Source organism: Callithrix jacchus, chromosome 10 (assembly GCF_049354715.1).
Source record: "Callithrix jacchus isolate 240 chromosome 10, calJac240_pri, whole genome shotgun sequence".
NCBI classification, from domain to species: Eukaryota; Metazoa; Chordata; class Mammalia; order Primates; family Cebidae; genus Callithrix; species Callithrix jacchus.
This window is the reverse complement of record NC_133511.1, coordinates 131268515-131291033: the sequence shown is the minus strand read 5'-3', so window position 1 is coordinate 131291033 and position 22519 is coordinate 131268515. Positions and strand designations below refer to the sequence as shown.

Sequence of the window (22519 nt, the reverse complement as noted above, 5' to 3'; positions counted from 1 at the left end):
GGTCTGTGGTGGGTGTGTGTGGCGTTGGGTCTGCTTGTGGTAATGTGTATGTGTGTGTGAAGCCGGTCTGTGGTGGGTGTGTGTGGCATCGGGTCTGCTTGTGGTAATTGTGTGTGTGTGTGTGTGTGTGTGTGTGTGTGAAGCCGGCCCGTGGTGGGCGTGTGCGGCGTTGGGTCTGCTTGTGGTCATGAGTGTGTGTGAAGCCGGTCCGTGGTGTGCGTGTGCGTCGTTGGGTCTGCTTGTGGTAATGTGTGTGTGTGTGAAGCCGGTCTGTGGTGGGTGTGTGTGGCGTTGGGTCTGCTTGTGGTAATGTGTGTGTGTGTGTGTGTGTGAAGCCAGCCCGTGGTGGGCGTGTGCAGCGTTGGGTCTGCTTGTGGTCATGAGTGTGTGTGAAGCCGGTCCGAGGTGGGCGTGTGCGGTGTTGGGTCTGCTTGTGGTAATGTGTGTGTGTGTGTGTGTGTGTAGCCGGTTCGTGGTGGGTGTGTGCGGCGTTGGGTCTGCTTGTGGTAGTGTGTGTGTGTGTGTGTGTGTGTGTGTGAAGCCGGTTCGTGGTGGGTGTGTGCGGCATTGGGTCTGCTTGTGGTAATGTATGTGTGTGTGTGTGAAGCCGGTCCGTGGTGGGTGTGTGCGGCGTTGGGTCTGCTTGTGGTAATGTGTGTGTGTATGAAGCCGGTCCGTGGTGGGCGTGTGCAGCGTTGGGTCTGCTTGTGGTCATGAGTGTGTGTGAAGCCGGTCCGAGGTGGGTGTGTGCGGTGTTGGGTCTGCTTGTGGTAGTGTGTGTGTGTGTGTGTGTGTGTGTGAAGCTGGTTCGTGGTGGGTGTGTGTGGCGTTGGGTCTGCTTGTGGTAATGTATGTGTGTGTGTGTGTGTGAAGCCGGTCCGTGGTGGGTGTGTGCGGCGTTGGGTCTGCTTGTGGTAATGTGTGTGTGTGTGTGTGTGAAGCCGGTCCGTGGTGGGTGTGTGCGGCGTTGGGTCTGCTTGTGGTAACGTGTGTGTGTGTGTGTGTGTGTGAAGCCGGTTCGTGGTGGGTGTGTGCGGCATTGGGTCTGCTTGTGGTAATGTATGTGTGTGTGTGTGTGAAGCCGGTCCGTGGTGGGTGTGTGCGGCGTTGGCTCTGCTTGTGGTAATTGTGTGTGTAGCGTTGGGTCTGATTGTGATAATGTGTGTGTGTGTGTGTGCGCGAAGCCGGTCCGTGGTGGGCGTGTGCAGCGTTGGGTCTGCTTGTGGTAATGAGTGTTGAAGCTGGTCCGTGGTGGGCATGTGCAGTGTTGGGTCTGCTTGTGGTAATGAGTGTGTTTGAAGCTGGTCCATGGTGGGCGTGTGCGGCGTTGGGTATGCTTGTGGTCACGATGAGTGTGTGGGTCATGATGAGTGCGTGCGAAGCTGGTCCTTGGTGGACATGTGGCGTTGGGTCTGCTGTGGTGATCATGATCAGTGTGTGTGAAGGCCATTGGCTTTGGCTTAGTACTCCCCTCTCTCACGTTTGCTGTTGCTGATGAAGCCTTGGCGTGGCATTTGCAGAGCCTTTGTAGATGTCGTTCCTGCTTGTCCGTTAATCTTGTTCTTTGTTACTGAATTCAGAGTGAAGTCACCACTCGTTCCCGAATTGCGCGGACGCTGGGCCTAGGCAGGCCTGTTCACAGCACCTGCATTCCATCAGTGTTCAAGCCGGCAGAACCCTCCCTGGGGCTGCTGCGAGCGGACATTGGAGCTGCCTCTCTGTCTCTATTTGGAGACCCCTATGAGCTGGACCCCTTTGACAGGTGACAGAATTGGTGATGGTCCTGCATGGGCACCCGCTCCTCTCCACGAGGGCTGTGGCCGAAGGGCTCTGAGGTGCACGCGGAGGCCTTAGGGTTCGTGTCTGAGGGTGGCCATTCCTCCCGCCGCCACACTCGGTGCAGGTGGGCCGCGTGGAACTTAGGGGTCTGGTGCAGGTCCTGAATCTCGCGTGCCACTGTGGCCAGTGCTCGGCCATCCTCCTCAGTGCTGCCTCCCTGGGCTGGGGTTCTGGGAGCTGGAAGTCACCTGTTCCCTTTGGCCTATGTCCTTCCCTCTAGCAGTGAAGAGCTTTCGGCAAACCCTCTTTCCCCGCTGAGTGCCAAGAGACGGGCGCTGTCCCGGTCGGCCCTGCAATCCCACCAGCCTGTGGCCAGGCCTGTCTCCGTGGGGCTTTCCAGGTGTGTGAGGGCAGAGGCTTCTGGGGAGGTGGGGGCAGCAGTGGGGCAGCAGCTGGGGGCTCCAGGGTGTGGCCATGACAGCCTGGGTCTCCGTGGTCCTCTGTGGCCTCAGCCATCATGCTCATCAGGGAGCTCTGGCCTAAGGCAGTCTCAGCGCCTCCTGTATGGAGGCCACGGCCTGCCCGCAAGCAAGGACTGGAGGCCACGGCCTGCCCTCGAGCATGGACTAGAGTTGTTGCAGCTCCACGAGGTGGCCCCTCTGCCCCAACCCTGGCCTGAGAGCCACCAGCACAGGGACCCCACCTCACGCAGGAGCAGGGGCCCTGGTAAGGCTGTCATCAGAACTGGCTCTTGGCCAGTTCTGTTTTGGCACAAGAAAAAAATTAACCCAAACCAACGAAACAGGTAAAGATGCTTGCCTGCCCCTCCTGCCTGATGGTGGAGTGTGGCCAAGGCATTGGAGGTGACTCCCAGAAATACATGGTTTTGGTTTTCCTGGAGCCAGGGCTGGAGGTGGGGCTTCCTCCGTCCCTCTGGGAGGTCTGTTGGGGCACCTCTTCTCAAAACAGCATCTGGAGCAGGACTGTGGAGGAGGCACAGGCCCCGTCCAGCCCCACTCTCCCTGACTCCCGCCTGCTGCAGGGCTCTGCCTGGGTACCAGCCCATGGGCTGTGAGAGGTAGTGATGGCAGGGCCTCGGGTCTGTGCCCACAGGAGGCGTCTCCCTGCGGCGGTGCCGGAGCCAGACGAGGAGGAGCCAGTGCCCGACCTGCTGGGCAGCATCCTGTCGGGCCAGAGTCTCTTGATGCTGGGTAGCAGTGACATCATCATCCACCGTGATGGCTCCCTCAGTGCCAAGAGGGCAGGTGAGCACCTCCCCTACACGGCCGCCCACCCGACCCCAGTGTTTGCCCCCACACGGCCACGAGCCTCCCCCTGCACAGCTGCCTCCCTCTGGGCTTCTGGTCCTTAGCCTGCTCGAAAGGGCTCAGCCCATGTCTCAGTCGCAGAAGATGTAACTGAAATGCGGGGACCATTACTCAGCCATTTTTCTCCATTGATTTCCTTTGAGCAGTTTCCCAGTTAGCCCTGAGTTCTTACTGAGCACCACAGCTGCAGGGTATGGCCCTAGTACCTGGGTGATACCATTTCCTGACAGGGTGCTGCCCGCCCCTGGTGAATATGCCTTAACGGGGTGCCGCCCCGCCCCTGGTGAATATCGTGTCCTAACGGCCTAGGGCACTGCACTTTGTCATCCACAGTGTGGCTGTCGAAGCAGCTCTTCCTCCAGGTGTGGAAAGGCGAGGTGTCCACCTCAACAGGCAGATGGGAGTTTAAAGCACACGACCTCACGGAAAAGCAGTAATGACAGAAGTTAAACCACTAGCGTTTACAAAGAGCGGGTGGGAAATGATTGCCATTGATTTTTTTGTTTTTTAGCTCCAGTTTCTTTTCAGCGAAACTCAGGCAGTCTGTCCAGAGGGGAAGAAGGGACCAAGGACTGCCTGCAGCCCAGAGCGTTGCCCTCAGGGAGCCCGACTCAAGGCCCCTCGGGAAGCAGGCCACAAGGCACAGGGCTCAGCTGTCAAGGTATCCCCGCCCGCACGTCAGGGGCGCCTGTGAGGCTGGACTTCTCTGCAACCCCTGGGCCGGGTCAGGTTCGGAATTTGTCAAATGGGAGTGCACCTGGCGTAAGACACAGTCACAGCCCCCAGTTCAACGGCACCAACAAGCCCCTTGCTTCCGCTGCATCTAAGATCTCCAGCAGAGATTCTAACCCCCCGTCTTGCAGTGCGGTACCAGGGCCTCCCCTGAAACCAGCGCCCAGAAGAGTGGACATCTCCGAGCTACCCAGGATACCAAAGATCAGGAGAGATGGCAGTGGCAGCAGACAGGCCGCAGCCCCGGCCCCTGGGCAGAGCATCGAGATCCCCAGCGCATGTATCAGCCGGCTGACCGGCAGGGAGGGCACCGGGCAGCCGGGGCGAGGTGCACGGGCAGAGAGCGAGGCCAGCAGCAGGGTCCCGCGGGAGCCCGGCACGCACGCAGGCAGCTCCCGGCCTCCAGCCTCCCATGGAAGTTTGGCCCCACTGGGATCCTCACGAGGGAAAGGGGTTGGGTCGACCTTTGAGAGCTTCCGGATCAATATTCCCGGAAACACGGCTCATTCCAGCCGACTCTCCAGCCCTGGCTTCTGTAACACGTTCCGGCCCGTGGACAACAAGGAGCAGAGGAAGGAGAACCCCTCGCCGCTCTTCTCCATCAAGAAGACAAAGCAGCTGCGGAGTGAGGTCTATGACCCCTCGGACCCCACTGGCTCTGACTCCAGCGCCCCCAGCAGCAGCCCTGAGAGGTCCGGCCCCGGCCTCCTGCCCTCTGAGATCACACGAACCATCTCCATCAACAGCCCAAAGGTCCAGACGGTTCAGGCTGTGCGCTGCGTCACCTCCTACACAGTGGAGAGCGTATTCGGGACGGAGCTCGAGCCCCCTCTTGGGCCAGCCTCCACCGTGTCCAAGCTCCGGGGCGTGGTGGCTGCCAAGGGGGCCTCTGACACGGAGCGAGAGGGGCCAGGCACAGAGGAGCCCGTGGAGAGCCAGGGCCTGGCTGCCCGGGTGCGGAGACTTTCCCCCCCAGAGCCCTGGGAGGACAACGATGGGGCATCCTGCAGCACCTTCTTTGGCTCTGAGGAGCGGACGGTGACCTGTGTGACAGTCCTGGAGCCGGAAGCCCCGCCCAGCCCAGACGTGCCACAGGCAGCCACCCACCGGGTCGTGGAGCTCAGGCCCCCTTCCCGGTCCCGCTCCACGTCTAGCTCCCGAAGCAGGAAGAAGGCCAAGAGGAAGAGGGCATCCAGAGAGCACCGGCGGACACGCTCCAGGACACGCTCCGGATCCAGGGACAGGAGCTCGAGGTCAGGGTCGCCGTCGGTGGGCGAGGAGCACCTCAGGAGGCAGCGGTCCAAGGCCAAGAGCCGGCGGTCCTCCAGCGACCGCTCCAGCAGCCGAGAGCGAGCCAAGAGGAAGAAAGCCAAGGACAAGAGCCGGGAGCACAGGCGGGGCCCCTGGGGCCGCAGCCGGAGGACATCTCGGTCACGCTCGGGGAGCCCGGGCAGCTCTTCCTATGAGCACTATGAGAGCAGGAAGAAGAAGAAGCGGAGATCAGGGTCCAGACCTCGGGGAAGGGAATGCTCCCCCATAAGCAGCCTGGAGAGGGTCCGCAGGCACAAGCACCAGCGGGAGCGCAGCCGCGAGCGGCTGGACTGGAAGGAGACTGCAGTGCGGTCCCGAGACCGGAGGAAGCGGCGGTCCCGGTCGCCAAGCTCAGAGCACAGGGCACGGGAGCACAGGCGGCCACGGTCCCGAGAGAAGCGGCCCCGCAGCCACTCCCAGTCCCCAGAGAGGAAGGAAGCTGTGAGGGAGGCGTCCCCAGTGCCCCTTCCACAGGGGGAGCTGGTGCAGGAAGACCTCCCAGCCAGGTCACCAGCCTTGGTGGAAGCTCCTATCTCACCAGAGGTGGCTGTGGCCGACCAGGTCCCCCTGCAGGCCCCCCCTGTCCTGGAGGTGGCAGCCGAGTGCACGCCTGACGACCTGGATTATGGCGACTCCGTGGAGGCGGGACACGTCTTTGACGATTTCTCAGATGAAGCTGTTTTCATACAGCTTGATGACATGAGCTCGCCACCTTCTCCCGAGAGCACGGACTCTTCCCCAGAGCGCGACCTTCCACCGAAGTCTGCGTTGCCCGCAGCCAGCCTGGCCGCCATCCAGAGGGAGGTGTCGCTGATGCACGATGAAGATGTTTCACAGCCCCCACCCCTGACAGAGGACCCCCAGGAGCTGCACGTGGCTGAGAAGACTGAGGTGCCCAGTTCCCTGGGTGTGGCACCTATGGGGAAGGAGGACGGCCCCACTGTGAGTGGGCGGGTACAGGAGGTGGTTTCACAGACCCCCCTGCTGCGGACCAGAGCCCTGGTGAAGCGGGTCACCTGGAACCTGCAGGAGTCGGAGAGCAGCGCCCCCGTCGAGGACAGAGCCCCCCGTGAGTAGGGCCCCTGACCCCATTGAGGACAGGGCCCCTAGGGAATCGGGCCCCAGACCCCACTGAGGACAGAGCCCCCAGAGAATAGGACCCTGGACCCCACTGAGGACAGGCCCCCAGTGAGTAGGGTTAGGACCCCGGCTCCTGTCCGGGACAGGCCCCGCCAGTCAATAGGTTGTAGGGGCCCGGCCCCTGTCCAGGATAGGCCCCTAGTGACTTCGACCCCTGTAGAGGACAGGGCCCCTGGGTGAATAGGGCCCTGACCGCCACAAGGGAGCTTCTGAGGCCAGGGAAGAGTGGGATAGTGGGGGCGGGGTCTCCCTGCGGGTGGGCCGAAAAGGTCGTGGTAGGGGTTCAGTGGCTAGGAGCTGGCATATGTCTCCCCTCCCCTGGCTGCTCTGTGGTCCTTTTCCTGGTGCTTTTCTGGATTTTTCCAGCTGTGAGAAGCATTCTGGGCATGGGTGGACACACAAAGCACCCACCTCCCTGTCTGTCGGGCTCCCAGGGGCACCACTTCACAGGCCACAGAAGCCCCGAGAAGGAGCCTGGGATGTGGAGGATGTGGCCCCCACAGGGGTCTGGCAGGCGTTCTCCGAGCCGCCCCCTCCTGGTCATGTGATTCCGGAGCCTGGGTTTCCAGACACAGACCCCTCTCAGGTGGGTGCCTGGGCTGGAGGGCTGTGGGCTGTGGGCAGTAGCCTGGCACCCATGCCACACACGCTCCAGCAGGCTGGGGCTGAGGCCTCATGGCTCCTGGGCACAGGGCTGCCAGTTGGAAGGCCCTATGCTCAGTGGGGCATGTCCTTCCCAGGTTTACAGCCCCAGCCTGCCTCCGGCCCTGGCCCAGCCATCAAGCATCCCACCCTGCTCGCTGGTCAGCCAGCCTACAGTCCAGTTCATCCTGCAGGGGAGCCTGCCCCTGGTGGGCTGCGGGGCAGCACAGACCCTGGCCCCAGTGCCCACTGCCCTGACCCCAGCCTCAGAGCCAGGCGGTCAAGCCACTGCAGCCAGCAACTCGGAGGAGAAGGCCCCCACTCCTAGGCTAGCTGTCGAGAAAACCAAGAAGGAGGAGGTGAGTCCTGCCTCTTCCCCTTCCCCCATGTTCCCATCTTATTTTGAAACTAAAGTTGTTGGCCGGGCACGGTGACTCAAGCCTGTAATCCCAGCACTTTGGGAGGCTGCGGTGGGCAGATCACCTGCAGTCAGGAGTTAGAGACCAGCCTAACCAACATAGAGAAACTCCATGTCTACTAAAAAATAATATAAAAGTTGGCCGGGGGTGGTGGTGGGTACCTGTGATCCCAGCTACTCGGGAGGCTGAGGCAGGAGAATCACTTGCACCCAGGAGGTGGAGGTTGCAGTGAAACGTTTGCGCCAATGCACTCTAGCCTGGGCGACAGCATGACTCCGTCTCAAAAAAAAAGTTGAGGAGCGGAAGCTGGTCCTTGTGCCTCTGAACTGCAAGAGTGTCCAGAACCACAGTTCCTGTGGCCAGAGGGACTCCAGGCCCCTGCCCAGCCATGTCCAGCATGACACACATGCTCCCTGTAGTACGTGGCGTGACGCGTGTGTTCCCTCTAGTACATGAAGAAGCTGCAGGTGCAGGAGCGCGCAGTGGAGGAGGTGAAGCTGGCCATCAAGCCCTTCTACCAGAAGCGGGAGGTCACCAAGGAGGAGTACAAGGACATCCTGCGCAAGGCTGTGCAGAAGGTGGGCTGTGCACGCATGTCCTGTGGGAGCTCTGGGTCCCAGGCAGTGCAATGCTGCGGTGTGGCAGATCAGTGCTGTCTCATCGACACGGACTTTGGGGTGAAACCATGAGTGTGGGTCTGAGGTCAGCCAACCAGGTCAGGGGTCTGCGTTGCCACATCCTGGCTGCAGGCCTGGGGCTGCCCCTGCAGATGGTTAGGGAAGAGGTGCTTCGGTGCCTGCAAGGCGCACGCAGATATGTTCTAAGGTATTTAAAATTACCCAAGGCCAGGCATGGTGGCTCAACGCCTGTCCTTCCAGTACTTTGGGAGGCCGAGGTGGACAGATCACCTGAGGTCAGGAGTTTGATATAAGTCTGGCCAATATGGTGAAATCCCGTTTCTACTAAAAATAAAAAAAAAAATTAGCTGGGCGTGGTGGTGCATGCCTGTAATCCCAGCTACTCGGGAGGCCAAGGCAGGAGAATTGCTTAAACCCAGTAGGTAGAGGTTGCAGTGAGCTGAGATGGCACCACTGCACTCCAGCCTGGGTGACAAAGCAAGATTCCATCTCAAAAAAAAAAAAAAGTTGCCCAGCTTAAAGATAGAACAAGACTCCCAGAGGTGAGCAGGTACCTGGTGGTGGCAGGACATGGTACCTGGACCCCACTGAGGACAGGCCCCCAGTGAGTAGGGTTAGGACCCCTGCTCCTGTCCAGGACAGGCCCCGCCAGTCAGTAGGTCGTAGAGTCCTTGCCCTCGTCCAGGACAGAGCCCCGGTGAGTAGGGTGTAGGGGCCCAGCCCCTGTCCAGGATAAGCCCCTAGTGACTCCGACCCCTGTAGAGGACAGGGCCCCTGGTGAACAGGGCCCTAACCGCCACAAGGGAGCTTCTGAGGCCAGGAAAGAGTGGGATAGTGGGGGCGGGGTCTCCCTGCGGGTGGGCCGAAAAGGGTATGGTAGGGTTCAGTGGCTAGGATGGGGTCTCACGTGAGTGGGGCAGCCCTTGCTGCCATCTGTATTCGTGCCAGCACCCAGGGTCTGCTCCCATGCAGGGCTGGTGAGGTACCCCAGCTGTGGCCCAGAACCTCTGGATGGGAAAGGACATTGGGTGATTGGCCCTCTCTCTCCAGATCTGCCACAGCAAGAGTGGGGAGATCAACCCCGTGAAGGTGGCCAACCTGGTGAAGGCATACGTGGACAAGTACCGGCACATGCGCAGGCACAAGAAGGCGGAGTCTGGCGAGGAGCCGCCCACCCAGGGCGCCGAGGGCTGAGGCCGTGCCCTGGGAGCTCTGCTGGGAGTGGCAGAAAACAGGGGGCACCAGCACGCCTGCCCCTGGGTTCCTGCGGTGACGCCTGGTCTGTGCGCCTGTCTCGCTCACAGTTGAAAACTGGACACTTTTGTATGTATATTATAGATACACTGTTTCCATTCTAATTTATCAAAAACGGATTATCTTTAGAAGTTTCTTGATTGACTTAATACTTAGAAGGTAAAGCACTTGGTGACTGGGAGAGGCTCCAGCTGGGGTGGGGGCGTCTGTGATAAATCTCTACGTGGCCTCCCCCCGGCAGCTGCGTGTGCACCTGTCTCTGGGTTAGGAGGTACTTCCTTCAACTACGTTGACTCCTGTAAATAGTTGCTCTAGTCTGCACTCGGCACAGCTGCCTCCCAGAGGCCAGGGGCAGCACTGGCAACCCTGAGGCCTGGCAATGGGAGGTGGGCGTGGTAGGTGCTGCCCCTACCCTCTGTACAGCTGGTGGGGGCCACCTGCCTCTCAAGGGCCTTGTTCTTTGAGTCAGTTATTGCTTGTAATGTGTGTGGTGAAGACAAGTGAGTTGGTGTGCAGGGAGGCTGTGGAGGTCCCTCCCTCCCTGGGCCCCACCTATGTCCAGCCTGGACCTGATTCCCTGCCAGCCAAGACGCCAGAGCATGTTCTGGGGCTCTTTTTATTAGACTGGGTGGCCACGGCCAGCTCTAGGCAGGCTGCTCCAGCTCCATAAGGAAGCCCTCGATGACATCGTAGAGGCTGTTGGCGCTGGACAGGCAGAGGCTCAGGCTGCTGCTGTCCAGGGACGACACCCCCTCGCGCTGCGTGCCCTCCAGGTACACTCGGCACAGCCAGGGCTCCAGCTGCCAGAGGGCATCAGGCGTCTGTCAGTGGGCCTGGACACATGGCCGCCCCTCCCCGAGGCTCTGGTCTCACCTTCACCAGGACCAGGCTCTTCTCCTTGGGTCTCCCGGCTGACAAGTCCTGGCCGAAGCCCAGGTAGATGGTGCAGTGTGGGGAGTTGCAGCGGCGCCGTGCCCTAAATTCCACCAGCTCTGCAGAAGGAGGCTCTGCTGAGTACCTGGAGGCAAGTGCTCCCCGGGACCCCTGGAGACAGCACCCCAGGCAGGGGCCCCACTGACCTTGGAAGAAGACTCTGAAGTCGAAGATGGGGGTGTCACAGTTGCGAGGCAGCAGGCAGGCTGGGGTGGAGGGGCTGGCGGAGCCTGGGGGGCCGCCAACCTCCCAGTATACCTTGCACTTGCCCATGCGCCGAGCCCACAGCTGCGGCCCCCGAAGCTCCAGCTGCAGCCCGGGGGCCACATGCCGCAGCAGCTCTTCCGTGTAGCGCAGCTGCTTCTGGTCCGGAAGCTCAGCAGGGCTGGGGAATGCCACCGGCTGAGGGTCTGTGGCCCAGATGGCTGGGCCCTGGGGGCCATACAGGAACACACAGCTCGGGCGCTCCACTACCTGCTGCAGGACCGTGCGGCCCTTGTAGGTGATGGTCACGTCCAGCACCCCTGGGCCGGGCTCTGCATGGAGACCAAGCTGTGAGCACTGGGCGTGGGTGGGGACAGGCTGCCCCCTTCCCAGGGTGCACTCACCTCCCACCACAGTGCAGGCACCTGGGGAGCGGGCCAGGTATGGCTCTGCCTGGTGCAGGGGCTCTGGGGCCGTGGCCTCGCCTATATCCAGAAGGAAATCTTGTGCTGGCACCTCATCCCCACCCCCTTCCTGTGCCCTAGGCCCCCCAACCCCTACCCCTCTCACCTGCCATTAGGGCCGGGGGCTGGGTCCTGGGGCTTGGGGTCCCCTCTGCTGCCCATTTGTACAGCTCCCCAGCAGGGAGCCCTGAGTCTGAAGAGGGAGGAGAGCAGTGGGAACAGGGGTCCCCTCCTGTTCTCCAGCTCCCCACTCCCCCTTCTCAAGTGTCTGTCCAGGGACACTGGCCCCTCCTGTTTTCCCTGGGGCTCCACCGTCCCCTTGGCACTGCTCACACCTCTAGCATAGCCCCCAGTCGGGGAAAGCGCGTTCAGTCCCTCTCCAGGAGCCTTGGCTGGGCCTGGATCTGCCCCCCATGATGCTGTCAGCAGATTGTCCCCCAGGCAGCTCTGCCACATCGCCTGAAGCAGGAGGTCCTGCTGGTCCCCGGCTGGGGCAGGGAGGAGGCTTGGGACTTGGACTTCAGCATCTCCTTGTGCTAGGAATGGCCCTGGGGGCCCAGCCTGCAGGGAAAAGGCAGGCTCAGCATTTCGTAGCTCCCTGGCCTGGCATGAGGAGAGGCAGGCAGAGAGGAGACTACCTGGGAGGGTGGGTCAGCCATGGGGGCCTCTGCCTCTGTCCGGTCCGTGCCTGGGCCTTCTGAGGGAGGATGGGGCAGGGGTCAGGCCCCAAGACCAGAGTGAGACACAGCCAGAGCCCAGAGCAGCCCCCACCAGCTTCCTGGCTGTGAACCCTTAGGGCTGTGGCCTGAGGAGGTGGGGTTCCTCCTGGGGCTGCTGGGACTGCTGGCAGCCTCTCCCATAACACCTTCTAAAACTACAAATCTGACCGGGAATGTCCCCCCTTCCCTACTTGAGATGAATGCCAGCGCCCTTGGTAGCCAGCGTCTCACCTCGGCAGCCCAGCTCCTGGCTGAGCGTGTACACCTTGTGGGGGTCCGCAGGGTCCCCCGAGTTGTCCCGTAGCATCACGAAGCGACGCGTGCTGTGCAGGGCGCAGCGGAAGTTGGTTTTCCAGCCGGCGCGCTCCGCAGCCTCGCAGGGCGGCTGGTCACCTCCGCTGCTGCTGGGCGGCCACCTGCCGCGAGCCACGGCCCAGGCCTGAAGAGGGGACAGAGGACGTGGGCCCGGCCCGCGGGGTCCTGGGTGCGCCCTCCCATCCGGGGCAGGACGGGGCGGGGTCCCACCTTGAAGATGCGCGCGTCCGCCTCGCTCAGGTCCTTGCGCCCGAAGTGCTTCCAGGGCACGCGGAAGCGGGTGCGTGCCTCGTCCAGCCACCGCAGCCCCTCGTAGCGGCCGCTGCTGACCTCCCCAAGGAGCCACTCTCCGAACAGCACGCGTGGGGCTGCCCTGTGGGTGCCGGGCCGCGGGGAGTCAGAGCGGGCAGCGGGGCCCTCCGGGCGGGCGCCTGGAAAGGGTGGGCGGGGCTCTCACCTCTGCGAAGCCAAGGCCATCGCTCCCTCTGCGGGGCTAGACGGCGGTCAGGTGTCACAACGGGACGGCAACGCTCGGGTCACTGCAGAAGCCAGGCCGTGTGGGGGCCAGGTGTCACGGGGGTCGGGGTCACAGGTGTGGACCGAGGGCTGGGGGGCTACAGGTGTGGCTGCCGGTGTGGCCAGCGCGCACACATGAAGTCGCAGGTGTCGGACCAGCGTCCAGGCCAGGAGGGTAGGTGCAGGCCGGACCCTGCGGGGATGGGAAAGGCCGCGTCGGGGGCGGGCCAGGCTCCCGGGAAAGCGAAACCTAAACGGCTGGCGGCGCTTTCCCACCCTCCCCGGTCCCACCCCCGTCCGGTTCTCCACTCCGCGGAACCCCGCCTCCGAGTCTCTCCCCGCCCGACCCTCGTCCCTCGGGCTCCCCCGGCCCAGGGCTCTCCACATCGGGGGGTCACGCAGTCCCCGCGGAGGCTGTTGCTCCCGGGTCTGCACCGCGTGGGCCCGGAGTCCCGAGTACCTGGGTGCCAGAGCCGCTGGGGCGGGAAGTTTCGTCTCGCGGGGAAGCGGGGGGCCGGCGTTTTTATGTGGCCGGGCCGGGCCGGGCCGGGCCGGGGCGGGGCCCGAGAGGCTGCAGGTGCTGCCGAAGAGGTCACGTGGCCAGGCGGGTGTTTCTGGGAAAAGCGCGCGCGGCCCGTTCCTGCTTTCGGATGCGGCAAGCGGAACCCCGCACCGGGCAGGCGGAGGAGGGAGCGGCGGAGGCGGGCAGTGGTGGGCTCTGCCTGCCGGCCTGGCTCAGCCCTGCAGGATCTAGCGGCTCCCGCTCTGGGAAGCAGCCCCTATGCGCCTGGGGCGAGGGGGTGTGGGGGACACAGTGGGATAAGCTGGGGACCCACGAATAAGCGAAACGTGACCCCAGGCAAAAGCAGGTCCTTTTTGCGCTTTTAGAAGTGGGTAATGGGTGGGGCCGGGCACCGTGTCTCAAGCCTGTAATCCCAGCACCTTGGGAGGCCAGGGACACCCAATCACTTGAGGTCAGGAGTTTGAGACCAGCCTGGCCAACACAGGGAAACCCAGTCTCTACTAAAACTACAAAAATTAGCCGGGCGTGGTGGCACGGGCCTGTGGTCCCAACTACTTGGGAATCGCTGGAGCCTAGGAAGTTGGGGCTGCAGTGAGCCCAGATCAGGGTACTGCACTCCAGCCCCAGCGACCGAGCGAGACTAAGTCTCAAAAGGGAAGTGGGTAATGAGGCGGATGTGCCTCCAAAGAACGGCAGTGTCGCGTTTTTTTAGTTCCTTTTTCTGCAGGGTCCAGCCCCCTCCTCCTCTGAGCGCTCCTGTCTCAGCCTCCTGACAACCTGGATCACCAGCTCGAGCCTCTCCGTCCAGCTTTTTGTATTTAGTAGAGACGGGTTTTCACCATGTTGGCCAGGATGGTCTCGATCTCCTAACCTCAGGTGATCCGCCCACCTCGGCCTCCCAAAGTGCTGGGATTACTTACAGGTGCAGCCACGGTGCCCGCCCCGTTTGGGTTCTTAAGTTTGTTCTGCCAAGAATATCAGACACTCTCTCAATTAAAACATTTGGAAAGGAATTGGTGGTGTCTTTTCATGAGGGAAAGTGCTGATCACTCACAGGGGACCCCTTGATAGTTCTGGGCATGGGCACCCAGCCTGGGCTCGCCCTTGAGAGAAGTGAGGGGGCGTGTGTCTCACCCCCGCCTGCAGTCCCTCCTGCCCGGCCCCACAGACTCGCCCACCCCAGTGCGCCTCAGTCCAGGCCTCTGGAGGGGCCTTTACTGCTGCACCCCAGCCCAAGCACGCAGATTTCAGAAGGGGACTGGGACCCCCTGGCAGGTGTTTGAGACCACCGGCATCCAAGCCCATCATCTTATTGGGGGTTTGCGTTGGCTCCTCAGCCTCCCCCAGACAGCCTCTGTGTAGGGTTGGGGGGGGAGGAGGAGAAGGAGGAGGAGGAGGAGGAGGTGGTGGTCCTCGGTGTGGGGTGGTGGGGGGGTCCCCATCTCAGGCTGTGGTTAGAGCAGGGGAAGAACTTGCCCGGCCAGCTGGCCCCAGCCTGGGGAGGGTGCGGGAACAGCAGGTGGTTTACCGGAAGCCCTGCAGCTCGCTTGGGGTGGGGACAGAGTGGCTGGACTTGCCACCCCCATCAGCACACCCGGGTTCCAGCACTGAGGACCATGGGGGACGCTATCGAGTGGGGCACCCCCCACCCCCCATGGACCCCCGTGCCTGCCCCACGCCACCGCCTGAGTTTCGGGAGCCTCGATTTATTCTGCGTTGGGTCAGGGGTGGGGGGAGCCAAACCTCCAGTGCCTGGGCGGCTGGGGGAGGGGGAAGGGGCCTCTTTAGATGTAGGAAGAGTCATTGCCGGGCTCATCGTGGGGACCCCCACCCCATCCCCTGTCCTCGCCCTCGCCCTCATCGCCACCGCTGGAGTCGCCTGCGCCATCCACGTCCAGGGTGGGCGCGTTGAGAACGACCACGTCCGCCTCCGCCCCGATGTCCTCACCGAACCACACGGCCTTGTAGCCGCCCTCTGGCCGCCGCTCCTTGTTCAGGATGGACCTTAGGGCCACGGGGCTTCCCCCGCTGTGGGCCGCTGCTGGGGACTCAGGGGCAGAGCCGGGGGGCGAGGGGCCGGGGGGCGAGGGGCCGGGGGGCGAAGGGCTGGGGGTCTCAGGCTTCGTGAGGATCAGCGGTGTCTCCGAGGGCTTGGGCTCCTGCGTGGGGCTGGGGGCAGATGCCCAGTTGGCCTCCTGGTCAGGTTGGAATGCCTGGTTGTTAGAGCCATGGGGCTCAGGCTCCTGTGGGCGGGGAGGGCGGGTGTGAGCGGAGTCCCTGGGTCTCTGGGGCTCTGCAGCCCTGGCCTCTCTACACCCTCAGTCCATGCTGGACCTGGACACCCCTCCACATCTGCCGCTGTGCCCTCCCCTGGCCGGTCTTCCTCTCCCGCCCCGTCCTCCTGCCCTGCCCTCTGCCCTGGGCCTCACCGGGGCTTTGCCAGAGCAGCACTTGAGCCGGGGGCCATAGTGCTTGTGGACTAGGATGGCGAGGCCAAGGACAGCCAGCAGCAGCAGTGCACCCAGCACCCCGCCCAGGGCGGCCATGTCCACCGCCGAGAAGCGCTTGTCCTCCGAGGGTTGGCCACCCGGCATTCCTGCCAAAAACACCATCACCCCCACTGTTGAGTGCCCGGGGCCAACCTGTGCCAGGCTCGGGATGCCTGGAAACCACCCAGGCCTAGCTGTCTCCCAAAGCTCAGGCTCTGCTGACCCTGGCTGGAGGGGGGCTGCGTGTCCCAGTGAGACCCTGAGAGCCCCGAGGAGGCCAGGCTGCTCACGGGAGGTGCAGGGGCTGGCAGGGAGAGTGGCACCCGAGGTAATCATGGGTATGGCTGGATGGCAGGTCTGGCCTCTGCCCTGCACACATCACAGCTCACCTCACTGGAGGCCTCGGGCCTGTCTAGGTGTCTGTCAGTCCTATACAGACCCCTCTTTGGGATTTCATGGTCAGGCCAGGCCAGGCCAGCCTGGGGCAGCCCCGTCCCACAGTGTGTCCCGGACCACCCAGCGTCCTGAGTCAGGGAGGGAAGGGCGACTCCTTGGCAAACGGAGTGGGTGTTACCTGAGGACGTGGTGCTCCTGCTGACCCCGGGGGTCATCGGCTGAGAGGCTCCCGGCTCCGGGGTCTGTGCTGTGCCCCCACCGGGAGTGGCCGGTTGGTGGGAGGTGCTGGTTCCCACACCCGGGGGCATCGGCTGATTGGTTCCCGGCTCTGGGGTCTGTGCTGTGCCCCCACCGGGAGTGGCCGGTTGGTGGGAGGTGCTGGTTCCCACACCCGGGGGCATCGGCTGATTGGTTCCCGGCTCTGGGGTCTGTGCTGTGCCCCCACCGGGAGTGGCCGGTTGGTGGGAGGTGCTGGTTGCTGCACCTGGGGGTCTCCCAGGTGTGGGTGAGGTTGGTGGCCTCAGAGTTGTGCCAGAGGGTGGGTGAGGGCCTGTGCCTCCCCTAGAGCTGGTCGTGGAGGGCCCCTGGGAGGGCCCAGGGGGTCTGGGGGCCTTGGAAGTGGTGCTGCTCCAGGGCCCAGTTGTTCCTCCGGCCTCTGGGGAGGGGGGGACGTCTGGGGGCCAGGAAGAGTGTTTGGGCTTGCCTCTGCCCGCCCCCTGCACCTCTGCCTCGGGGAAGGGAAGGACTTATCTGGAGAACCCTGGGCTCACCTGTGGAGGGGGGCTCCTGCTCGGAAACTTGGATCTCAATGACTGTGGTCGCAGTGCCCAAGCTCACTGTGTTGTTGGCCTCAACCTGGGGCAGGAAGGGGCTTGTCCCTCCTGGGTTCCTCTTTAAACCCCACGCCCTCAGAGACATCCACCTGCCCTGCCATTCACCTCTGCATAGAAGGTCCCCGCCTGTGGCAGTGCGATGGCGGTCAGCACAAGCTCTCCCTCCATCCGGAAGTGAGAGTGGTTGCTGATTCGATACGTGATGGCCGAGTTGAGGTCCTGGAGAGAGGGCCTCACTGAGTTCCCGGCCAGGCTGCCTCCCACATGCAGCTCTGACCCGCCCACAGCGTGGAGGGCAGATGGGCCCCGGGACCCCGGCAACAGGAAGGCAGCCGGACGGGGCAGCAGGCTTGGCATGCTGCCTACCGGGAACTCCGGGTCCTGAGCCTGGATCCTCAGAGGCTGAGAGGGGGCAGCTGCATCCTCGACCACAACACCTGCTCCAGAGCCAAGCGCCACGGTGCCACGGTACAGGCTCTGGGGGAAGTGGGGTGGGCTTCCGGCTGCAGCCACAGCCCTCACGGTGACCTGGGTCACGGAGTAGCGGGCGAGGTCAGCCTGCTGGCCCTGGAGGCGGGGAGGTAGCACTGGTGGGGCTGAAGGTAGAGCTGGAGCCTGGGGCTCAGGAAGGCAGGTGCATATTGGAGGGACCCCACCCTGCCCCCTGTGGAGGTGCCCACCTCACCTTCACCAGGAGAAGGAAGGTCATGGGGCTGGGTACCCTCCTGGCCATGGTGAGGTTACCGGAGTCTGCGTGGATGACGAACGTGCCATTCACATTTCCTGGGAGGTGGAGGAAGTGCTCAGCTCCGGCCCCCTGGGGCTCAGGGACCCAGTCAGCTCTGCCTAGCTGGCAGGTGGCCCGAGGGCTTCCCTAGCCCCAGGTGGGGACAGAGACAGGGTCAGAGAGGGGTCCAGGGTGTTGCTGCGGGCTGGGCCCCACTCACCATCCTGGATGCTGTAGACGATGCGTTGGTTGATGCTACGGTCTCCATCCTCAGCATAGATGGGTCCGGGACGCAGGACGAGGGGGGACGGCTTCAGGGATGGTGGAGGGGAGGGCACATTGTGGGGTGAAGTGGATGGCCGCAGCCTGGCCCCTCTGGCTCCCCCCAAGGTCAGCCAGGGCAGGGCTGGCCGAGGAGGGGCCTGTCACTCTGGTGGCTGGGCATCCTTGCCTGCCTAGGACGTCGCTGTCCCAGCATCACAATCAGTGACACCCCCGTGGTTCCCTTACTATAAGTCAAATTGCCCAAAAATATTGAGACCCATTTGCACAATGCTTGTCTTGACAGGTAAGAAAACATTTAGAAAGGGTGGGACCCTCGGGGTCTGCATTCCACCTTTTACCAGCCCTTTGGTGACACAGGCACGGGTTCCCGCTGCCCCCGGGTGCCTTGGTGCCATGAGGTCTACAGGCAGCCAGTGTGGCCTCAGTGGTGACTGTGAGCAGGGCAGAGCCGTCACCATCCCTTGAGAGCTCCAGGCCCTCAGCCCACCTCCCCGGGCCCCCAAGACCCCCTGGCTCCAGGCAGGCCACGCTCCTCTCTGTGTGGAGATTTGCTCCCTCACCACCTCAAGATGGGAAGGATTGGTTTACAAGGAGAGTCTGTATTTGTTTCAAAATCACAACCAAAATTGGCTTCACCCCAATTGGTCCGACCCTTTCTGGGTCCTGACCCTGACCCTTGCCTCCCGCCAGCCTGGGAGTCTCCACCCTGTGGACTGCCCCTCCCTCCCCATTACCAGTATGTGCCCAGTAGGGACGGCCCCGAGGTACTGGGCTTGGATGCAGACGTAGCCGTCTGAAAAGCTGCAGGGCAGGAACCACGGGGGCCGCAGGTCGGCGGGCACCACGTTAAGCACCAGTGTGGCGGTGGCCGTGTGGCTGGGCTCCACGTGCTCCTCCGGGGTGTCCTGTAATGGCCGGCTGTGCTGGATCAGGCCTGGGAGCAGCTGGGTCCGGGGGCCGCAAGTGTCTGGGACTCAGGGGTGGGGTGACGTGCTCACCCGCACCAGTAGCCGGAAGGCCATCTTTGGCCGCTTATCGAAGTCCAGGGGCCGGTCCAGCCTCAGGGCAGGACGGTTTGCACCCACCAGGGAGAAGTAGTCACTGGCACCCTGGAGAGGGTCGGGGGGACAGAGCCTGAGAGCCTGGGAGGGCGAGGGTGGCCTCGGGTGTCAGAGGCAAGGGGCCTGTGCTGGGGGGACAGGGTGGGCAGCACTGACTGTGGTCTCTTCCTGGAGGGTGTAGAACAAGATGTCATTTGCGTCTGGGTCCTTGGCCTCCAGTTCCGTCTCTGGGATGACGATGGAGGTCACTTTAGTGTCCTGGGGAGGGAGAGGAACTTGGTCCGGCCATGGCCCCTGTGGACCCCACTGTGACTGAGCCCCCTGCCCTCACCCCGGGCTCCCACGCCCCCCATGCCCAGCCCCGGCGGCATCACTGGCCTCACCTCCTCCACACTTATCTCCTTGGTCATAAAGGGAAACTCAGGGGAGTTGTCATTGACATCCAGCACTGACACGATCACCCTCATCTGGGTCACCTGTAGGGTGTGGCCGTCAGCCTCTCCCACAGCCTCCCCTGCACCCTCGACGGCCATCCATCCGCTCACTCACTCATTCAGTGGTCTTGGGGGGCTGCAGGGCGGCTGCCCAGTTCTAGGTGCCGGGACGCAGAGATCACAAGTGACAAATCTCTGCCCAGTGGCGCCTGTCCTGGCAGGACCCACAACAGACAAAATGGAATCTATAAAGGTGGGAGGTAGCAGGTGCTCCAGGGAAAAATGATGCAGGTGCTGGGGACGCAGCTGGCAGAATCTCAAGTGAGGACACAATCCAGTTTCTTTTTTTTTGAGACAGAGTCTCTCCCTCTGTCTCCCAGGCTGGAGCGCAATGGCACAATCTCAGCTCACTGCAACCTCCACCTCCCAGGTTCAAGTGATTCTCCTGCCTCAGCCTCCTGAGTAGTTGGGTCTACAGGTGCGCGCCACCACGCCAGCTACGTTTTGCATTTTTAGTGGAGACGGGGTTTCACTGTATTGGTGAGGCTGGTCTCAAACTCCTGACTTCAGGTGATCCACCTGCCTCAGCCTCCCAAAGTGCTGGGGTTACAGGTGTGAGCCACCGCGCCCAGCTGACAATCCAGTTTCTTCAAAACAAATCTCCAAGAAAAAAGACGGGAGAAAGGGGAAGGGGCAGATTCACAGAAACTCGGGAGGATTTCCAACAGGGACGTGGTGTGAACCTCGCTTGGACCCCGATTCAAACAAAAAATTGTAAACAGAGACCACGGGAATGTGGCATCCTGGACACTCAAGGATGGCAGGAAGCGACCACTTTCCCAGGTGTGACAATGACATCATGGTTATGTTTTAAAAAGGTTCCTGGCTGGGTGCGGGAGCTCATGCCTGTAATCCCAGCACTTTGGGAGGCTGAGGTAGGTGGATCACTTGAGGTCAGGAGTTCGAGACCAGCCTGGCCAAATGGTGAAACCCCATCTCTACTAAAAATACAAAAAATTAGCTGGGCATGGTGGTGCCTGCCTGTAGTCCCAGCTACTCAGGAGGCTGAGGCGGGAGAATTGCCTGATCCCAGGAGGCGGAGGTTGCCGTGAGCGGAGATTGCGCCATTGCACTCCAGCCTGACGACAGAGGGAAACTCTGTCACCCCCCCGCACACACACACAAGGGTCCTGGCCAGTCGCGGTGGCTCACACCTGTAATCCCAGCACTTTGGGAGGACAAGGCAGGCGTATTACCTGAGGTCAGGAGTTCGAGAAGCCTGACCAACATGGAGAAACCCTGTCTTTACTAAAAATATAAAATAAGCCGGGCATAGTGGCGGCCGCCTGTAGTCCCAGCTACTCGGGAGGCTGAGGCAGGAGAATCACTTGAACACGGGAGGCAGAGGTTGCAGTGAGCTGAGACTGTTCCATTGCACTCCAGCCTGGGCAAGAAGAGTGAAACTCTGTCTCAAAACAAAACAAAAATTAGCCGGGCATCGTGGCAGGCACCTGTCATCGAAGCCACTCAGGAGGCTGGGGCGGGAGAATCACTTGAACCCGGGAGGTGGAGGATGCAGTGAGCCGAGATCTTGCCCCTGCACTCCAGCCTGGGCGACAGAGGGAGACTCAAAGAATAAAGGGTTCCTCTCTTTCAGAGACACATCCCAAGATACGTGGGGGTGATGCGCCGTGGCGTGCGGAGGGCGCAGAGCCCGCTGTCTGCTGGTAGGCGGGGGGGGCGGGGGGGGCGCCTGTGCTGGCCTCAGGATTCTGCAATTTTCCTTAATAAATTGCAGAAGTGGTGGGAGTGGAGGTGGCGGATGGTGGATTTCTGGGTCGAGCTGGGGCAGAGCCAACAGATTTACCAATGGGGGGACTCGGGGGGACTCGGGAAGGGAGGGCGAGTGGGAACTGAAGGGGTCCCAGTGACCCGCAGGATAAAAGTGCCTCCCTGGAGGGGGCAGTGGTGGTTGGGAAATGGGTGGGAGTCTCAGGCACGCTGGGGGCAGAGTCTGGGCTGGAGGAAGTGTGGGCGTCACTCTTGGATGGTGCCATTTGAAAGCACAGCGGAGCTGAGGTCACCAGGGAGTGGCTGTGGACCGAACCCAGCACAAGTGGCCGGGCGGGCGGGGGAGTGGGGCAGGTACTCACGAGCAAGCTTCCCCTCTGGCACCGCAGCTCAGCCTGAAGCAGTGTGTTCTCCTGTGGAGGCAGAAGGGCCTGCAGTCACCATCCCACACCACAGGTGGGGAGACTGAGGCCCAGGGGACAGGTGCTGGCCCAGACCCCATCAGCAGTGGTCAATCCCGAGCCATGGGCCCAGGCAGCTTCCTCCCAAAATGGCCCAGCCTTCTAGGGCAGGCAGCACCAAGCGTGGGTGTCAGTGGATGCTGTGGGCACAGAACCCCTAGGCCCCCGGGGAAGGCATGGCCTGGAGATCCCGGAACCCTTCCCCCCAGCCCTTCCACCCCACCCACCTGCCGCCCACACCTCGTAATCAGGAGTCACGTTGAGAAACAGCTGGTTTCTAAGGACCCGAAACGCGAAGGGGGTGGATGAGGGTCCGAGGGTCACCTCCAGGCCCTCTGGGACGTGGATGTCCACCAGGGGCTCGGTGACATTTGCGTTCTCCTCAACTTCTAAGTAGGTCTTGTCCACAGAGCAGTCTGTAAGGTGGCAGAGGAAGGGTCAGCGCTTCCCAGCCCCCGGCTCCCTCTGCCCCGGGCCCCCACCTACCCCTGCCCAAACGTACACTGGGCCTGGGCCAGGGCCCCCGGGGATTGGCCGAGCAGCCCGGCGAGCAGCAGGGGAGGCCACAGCAGGGCCCAAACCCCCATCTTGGCGGCCGTCGCCTGGCGGGAGGGTCCCAGTGGCTCTGGCATCCAGAGCTGGCGCAGTTCCTGCCTCAGCAACCTTTGCCCCAGGGCGGCGCCACCTGCTTTATGATCCTTTACGACCAGCCTCTGCCAAGGGGGCTCCCGCTGGCCGGCCGGTCCAGCCCACCGCCAGGAGGGATGGGCATGGGGCCGAAGCTGGACTCAGTGCAGGGGTCAACCAGGGACTCAGGCCACAGACCCCGAAGCACAGGGTGGGAAGGAGATCGGCTCTTGGGCCCCACGGGGCGGGGGCAGGGTGGGGGCGGGGCGGGGGCAGGGTCGGGGTGTTGGGGGAGAGAAGCTGGGGGCTGGGGGCAGGGGCTCCGCCCTTGGTGTCCAGATGTCTAGAACCTGCCCCCTGAACCTGGCTCCTCCCCTAAGCTCTCCCTCAGGCAAAGTTCCTAGGGCCACCTCTGGAGGCTCAGAACCTGGGGTTCCCCGGGGATCACCTCCCTCCCTCCCTCCCTCCCTGACGCAGGTTCTGAAGGAAAAGGCTCTC

General features: G+C 62.7%; 3 protein-coding genes across 16 annotated transcripts in view; 1 reads left to right on the top strand and 2 right to left on the bottom strand.

The window, feature by feature from the left end:
• The window catches only part of PHRF1 (PHD and ring finger domains 1), a 44021-nt gene extending 34650 nt beyond the window's left edge, over nucleotides 1–9371 (top strand). For 4 of the 8 annotated variants that reach the window (XM_078341819.1, XM_035263904.3, XM_078341820.1 and 1 more), the window contains exons 11-18: nucleotides 1581–1762; nucleotides 2063–2179; nucleotides 2893–3044; nucleotides 3619–6219; nucleotides 6725–6876; nucleotides 7031–7291; nucleotides 7801–7929; nucleotides 9040–9371. In XM_078341819.1, the coding sequence (XP_078197945.1) occupies nucleotides 1581–1762; nucleotides 2063–2179; nucleotides 2893–3044; nucleotides 3619–6219; nucleotides 6725–6876; nucleotides 7031–7291; nucleotides 7801–7929; nucleotides 9040–9183 (3738 nt within the window). In that variant the 3' untranslated portion in view covers nucleotides 9184–9371. Of the gene's footprint in view, nucleotides 1–1580; nucleotides 1763–2059; nucleotides 2180–2892; nucleotides 3045–3618; nucleotides 6220–6724; nucleotides 6877–7030; nucleotides 7292–7800; nucleotides 7930–9039 lie in introns of all 8 variants that reach the window. The other 4 variants (XM_035263908.3, XM_035263901.3, XM_078341817.1 and 1 more) reach the window with 1 other exon arrangement.
• A 471-nt stretch (nucleotides 9372–9842) lies between these two features.
• Nucleotides 9843–12952, bottom strand: IRF7 (interferon regulatory factor 7). 5 transcript variants are annotated; one of them, XM_002755688.6, is made up of 11 exons: nucleotides 12855–12952; nucleotides 12336–12587; nucleotides 12089–12251; nucleotides 11795–12002; nucleotides 11483–11541; nucleotides 11180–11405; nucleotides 10951–11037; nucleotides 10785–10865; nucleotides 10323–10712; nucleotides 10117–10235; nucleotides 9843–10043 (listed from the first exon to the last, which is right to left on the bottom strand). In XM_002755688.6, the coding sequence occupies exons 2-11, from the start codon at nucleotides 12353–12355 to the stop codon at nucleotides 9888–9890; spliced, it is 1509 nt and encodes a 502-aa protein (XP_002755734.3). In that variant the 5' UTR covers nucleotides 12356–12587; nucleotides 12855–12952; the 3' UTR covers nucleotides 9843–9887. The 5 variants fall into 5 exon arrangements, with proteins under 5 accessions (XP_002755734.3, XP_009007014.3, XP_009007013.3 ...); XM_009008766.5 differs by having other exon boundaries at nucleotides 10806–10865; XM_009008765.5 differs by having other exon boundaries at nucleotides 11483–11538.
• Nucleotides 12953–14603: 1651 nt separating this feature from the next.
• CDHR5 (cadherin related family member 5) lies at nucleotides 14604–22051 on the bottom strand. Of its 3 annotated transcripts, none has more exons than XM_035263910.3 (15): nucleotides 21897–22051; nucleotides 21635–21810; nucleotides 21296–21346; nucleotides 19092–19184; nucleotides 18865–18966; nucleotides 18646–18756; nucleotides 18382–18552; nucleotides 17583–17673; nucleotides 17321–17418; nucleotides 17002–17202; nucleotides 16741–16854; nucleotides 16573–16657; nucleotides 15981–16475; nucleotides 15347–15513; nucleotides 14604–15160 (listed from the first exon to the last, which is right to left on the bottom strand). In XM_035263910.3, the coding sequence occupies exons 1-15, from the start codon at nucleotides 22024–22026 to the stop codon at nucleotides 14702–14704; spliced, it is 2544 nt and encodes an 847-aa protein (XP_035119801.2). In that variant the 5' UTR covers nucleotides 22027–22051; the 3' UTR covers nucleotides 14604–14701. The 3 variants fall into 3 exon arrangements, with proteins under 3 accessions (XP_035119801.2, XP_035119803.2, XP_054097254.1); XM_035263912.3 differs by having other exon boundaries at nucleotides 15981–16235; XM_054241279.2 differs by lacking the exon at nucleotides 21897–22051 and having other exon boundaries at nucleotides 21622–21726.
• Nucleotides 22052–22519: the final 468 nt, after the last annotated feature.

Bases quoted from the DNA above. Each gene is read 5' to 3' on its own strand.
- CDHR5 (XM_035263910.3), bottom strand. From the start codon at position 22,026: ATGCCAGAGCCACTGGGACCCTCCCGCCAGGCGACGGCCGCCAAGATG. The intron at 21,811-21,896 runs GTACGTTTGGGC...GCCACCTTACAG, and splicing joins GGCCCTGGCCCAGGCCCAGT to ACTGCTCTGTGGACAAGACC. The intron at 17,419-17,582 runs GTGAGTGGGGCC...TCCACCTCCCAG, and splicing joins CGTCTACAGCATCCAGGATG to GAAATGTGAATGGCACGTTC.
- IRF7 (XM_002755688.6), bottom strand. From the start codon at position 12,355: ATGGCCTTGGCTTCGCAGAG. The intron at 11,406-11,482 runs GTAGTCTCCTCT...TTTTCCCTGCAG, and splicing joins TGGCTGACCCACCCTCCCAG to GCTGGGCCCCCAGGGCCATT. The intron at 11,038-11,179 runs GTGTGAGCAGTG...CTCCCTCTTCAG, and splicing joins GACTGGGGGCTATGCTAGAG to ACTCAGGGCTCCCTGCTGGG.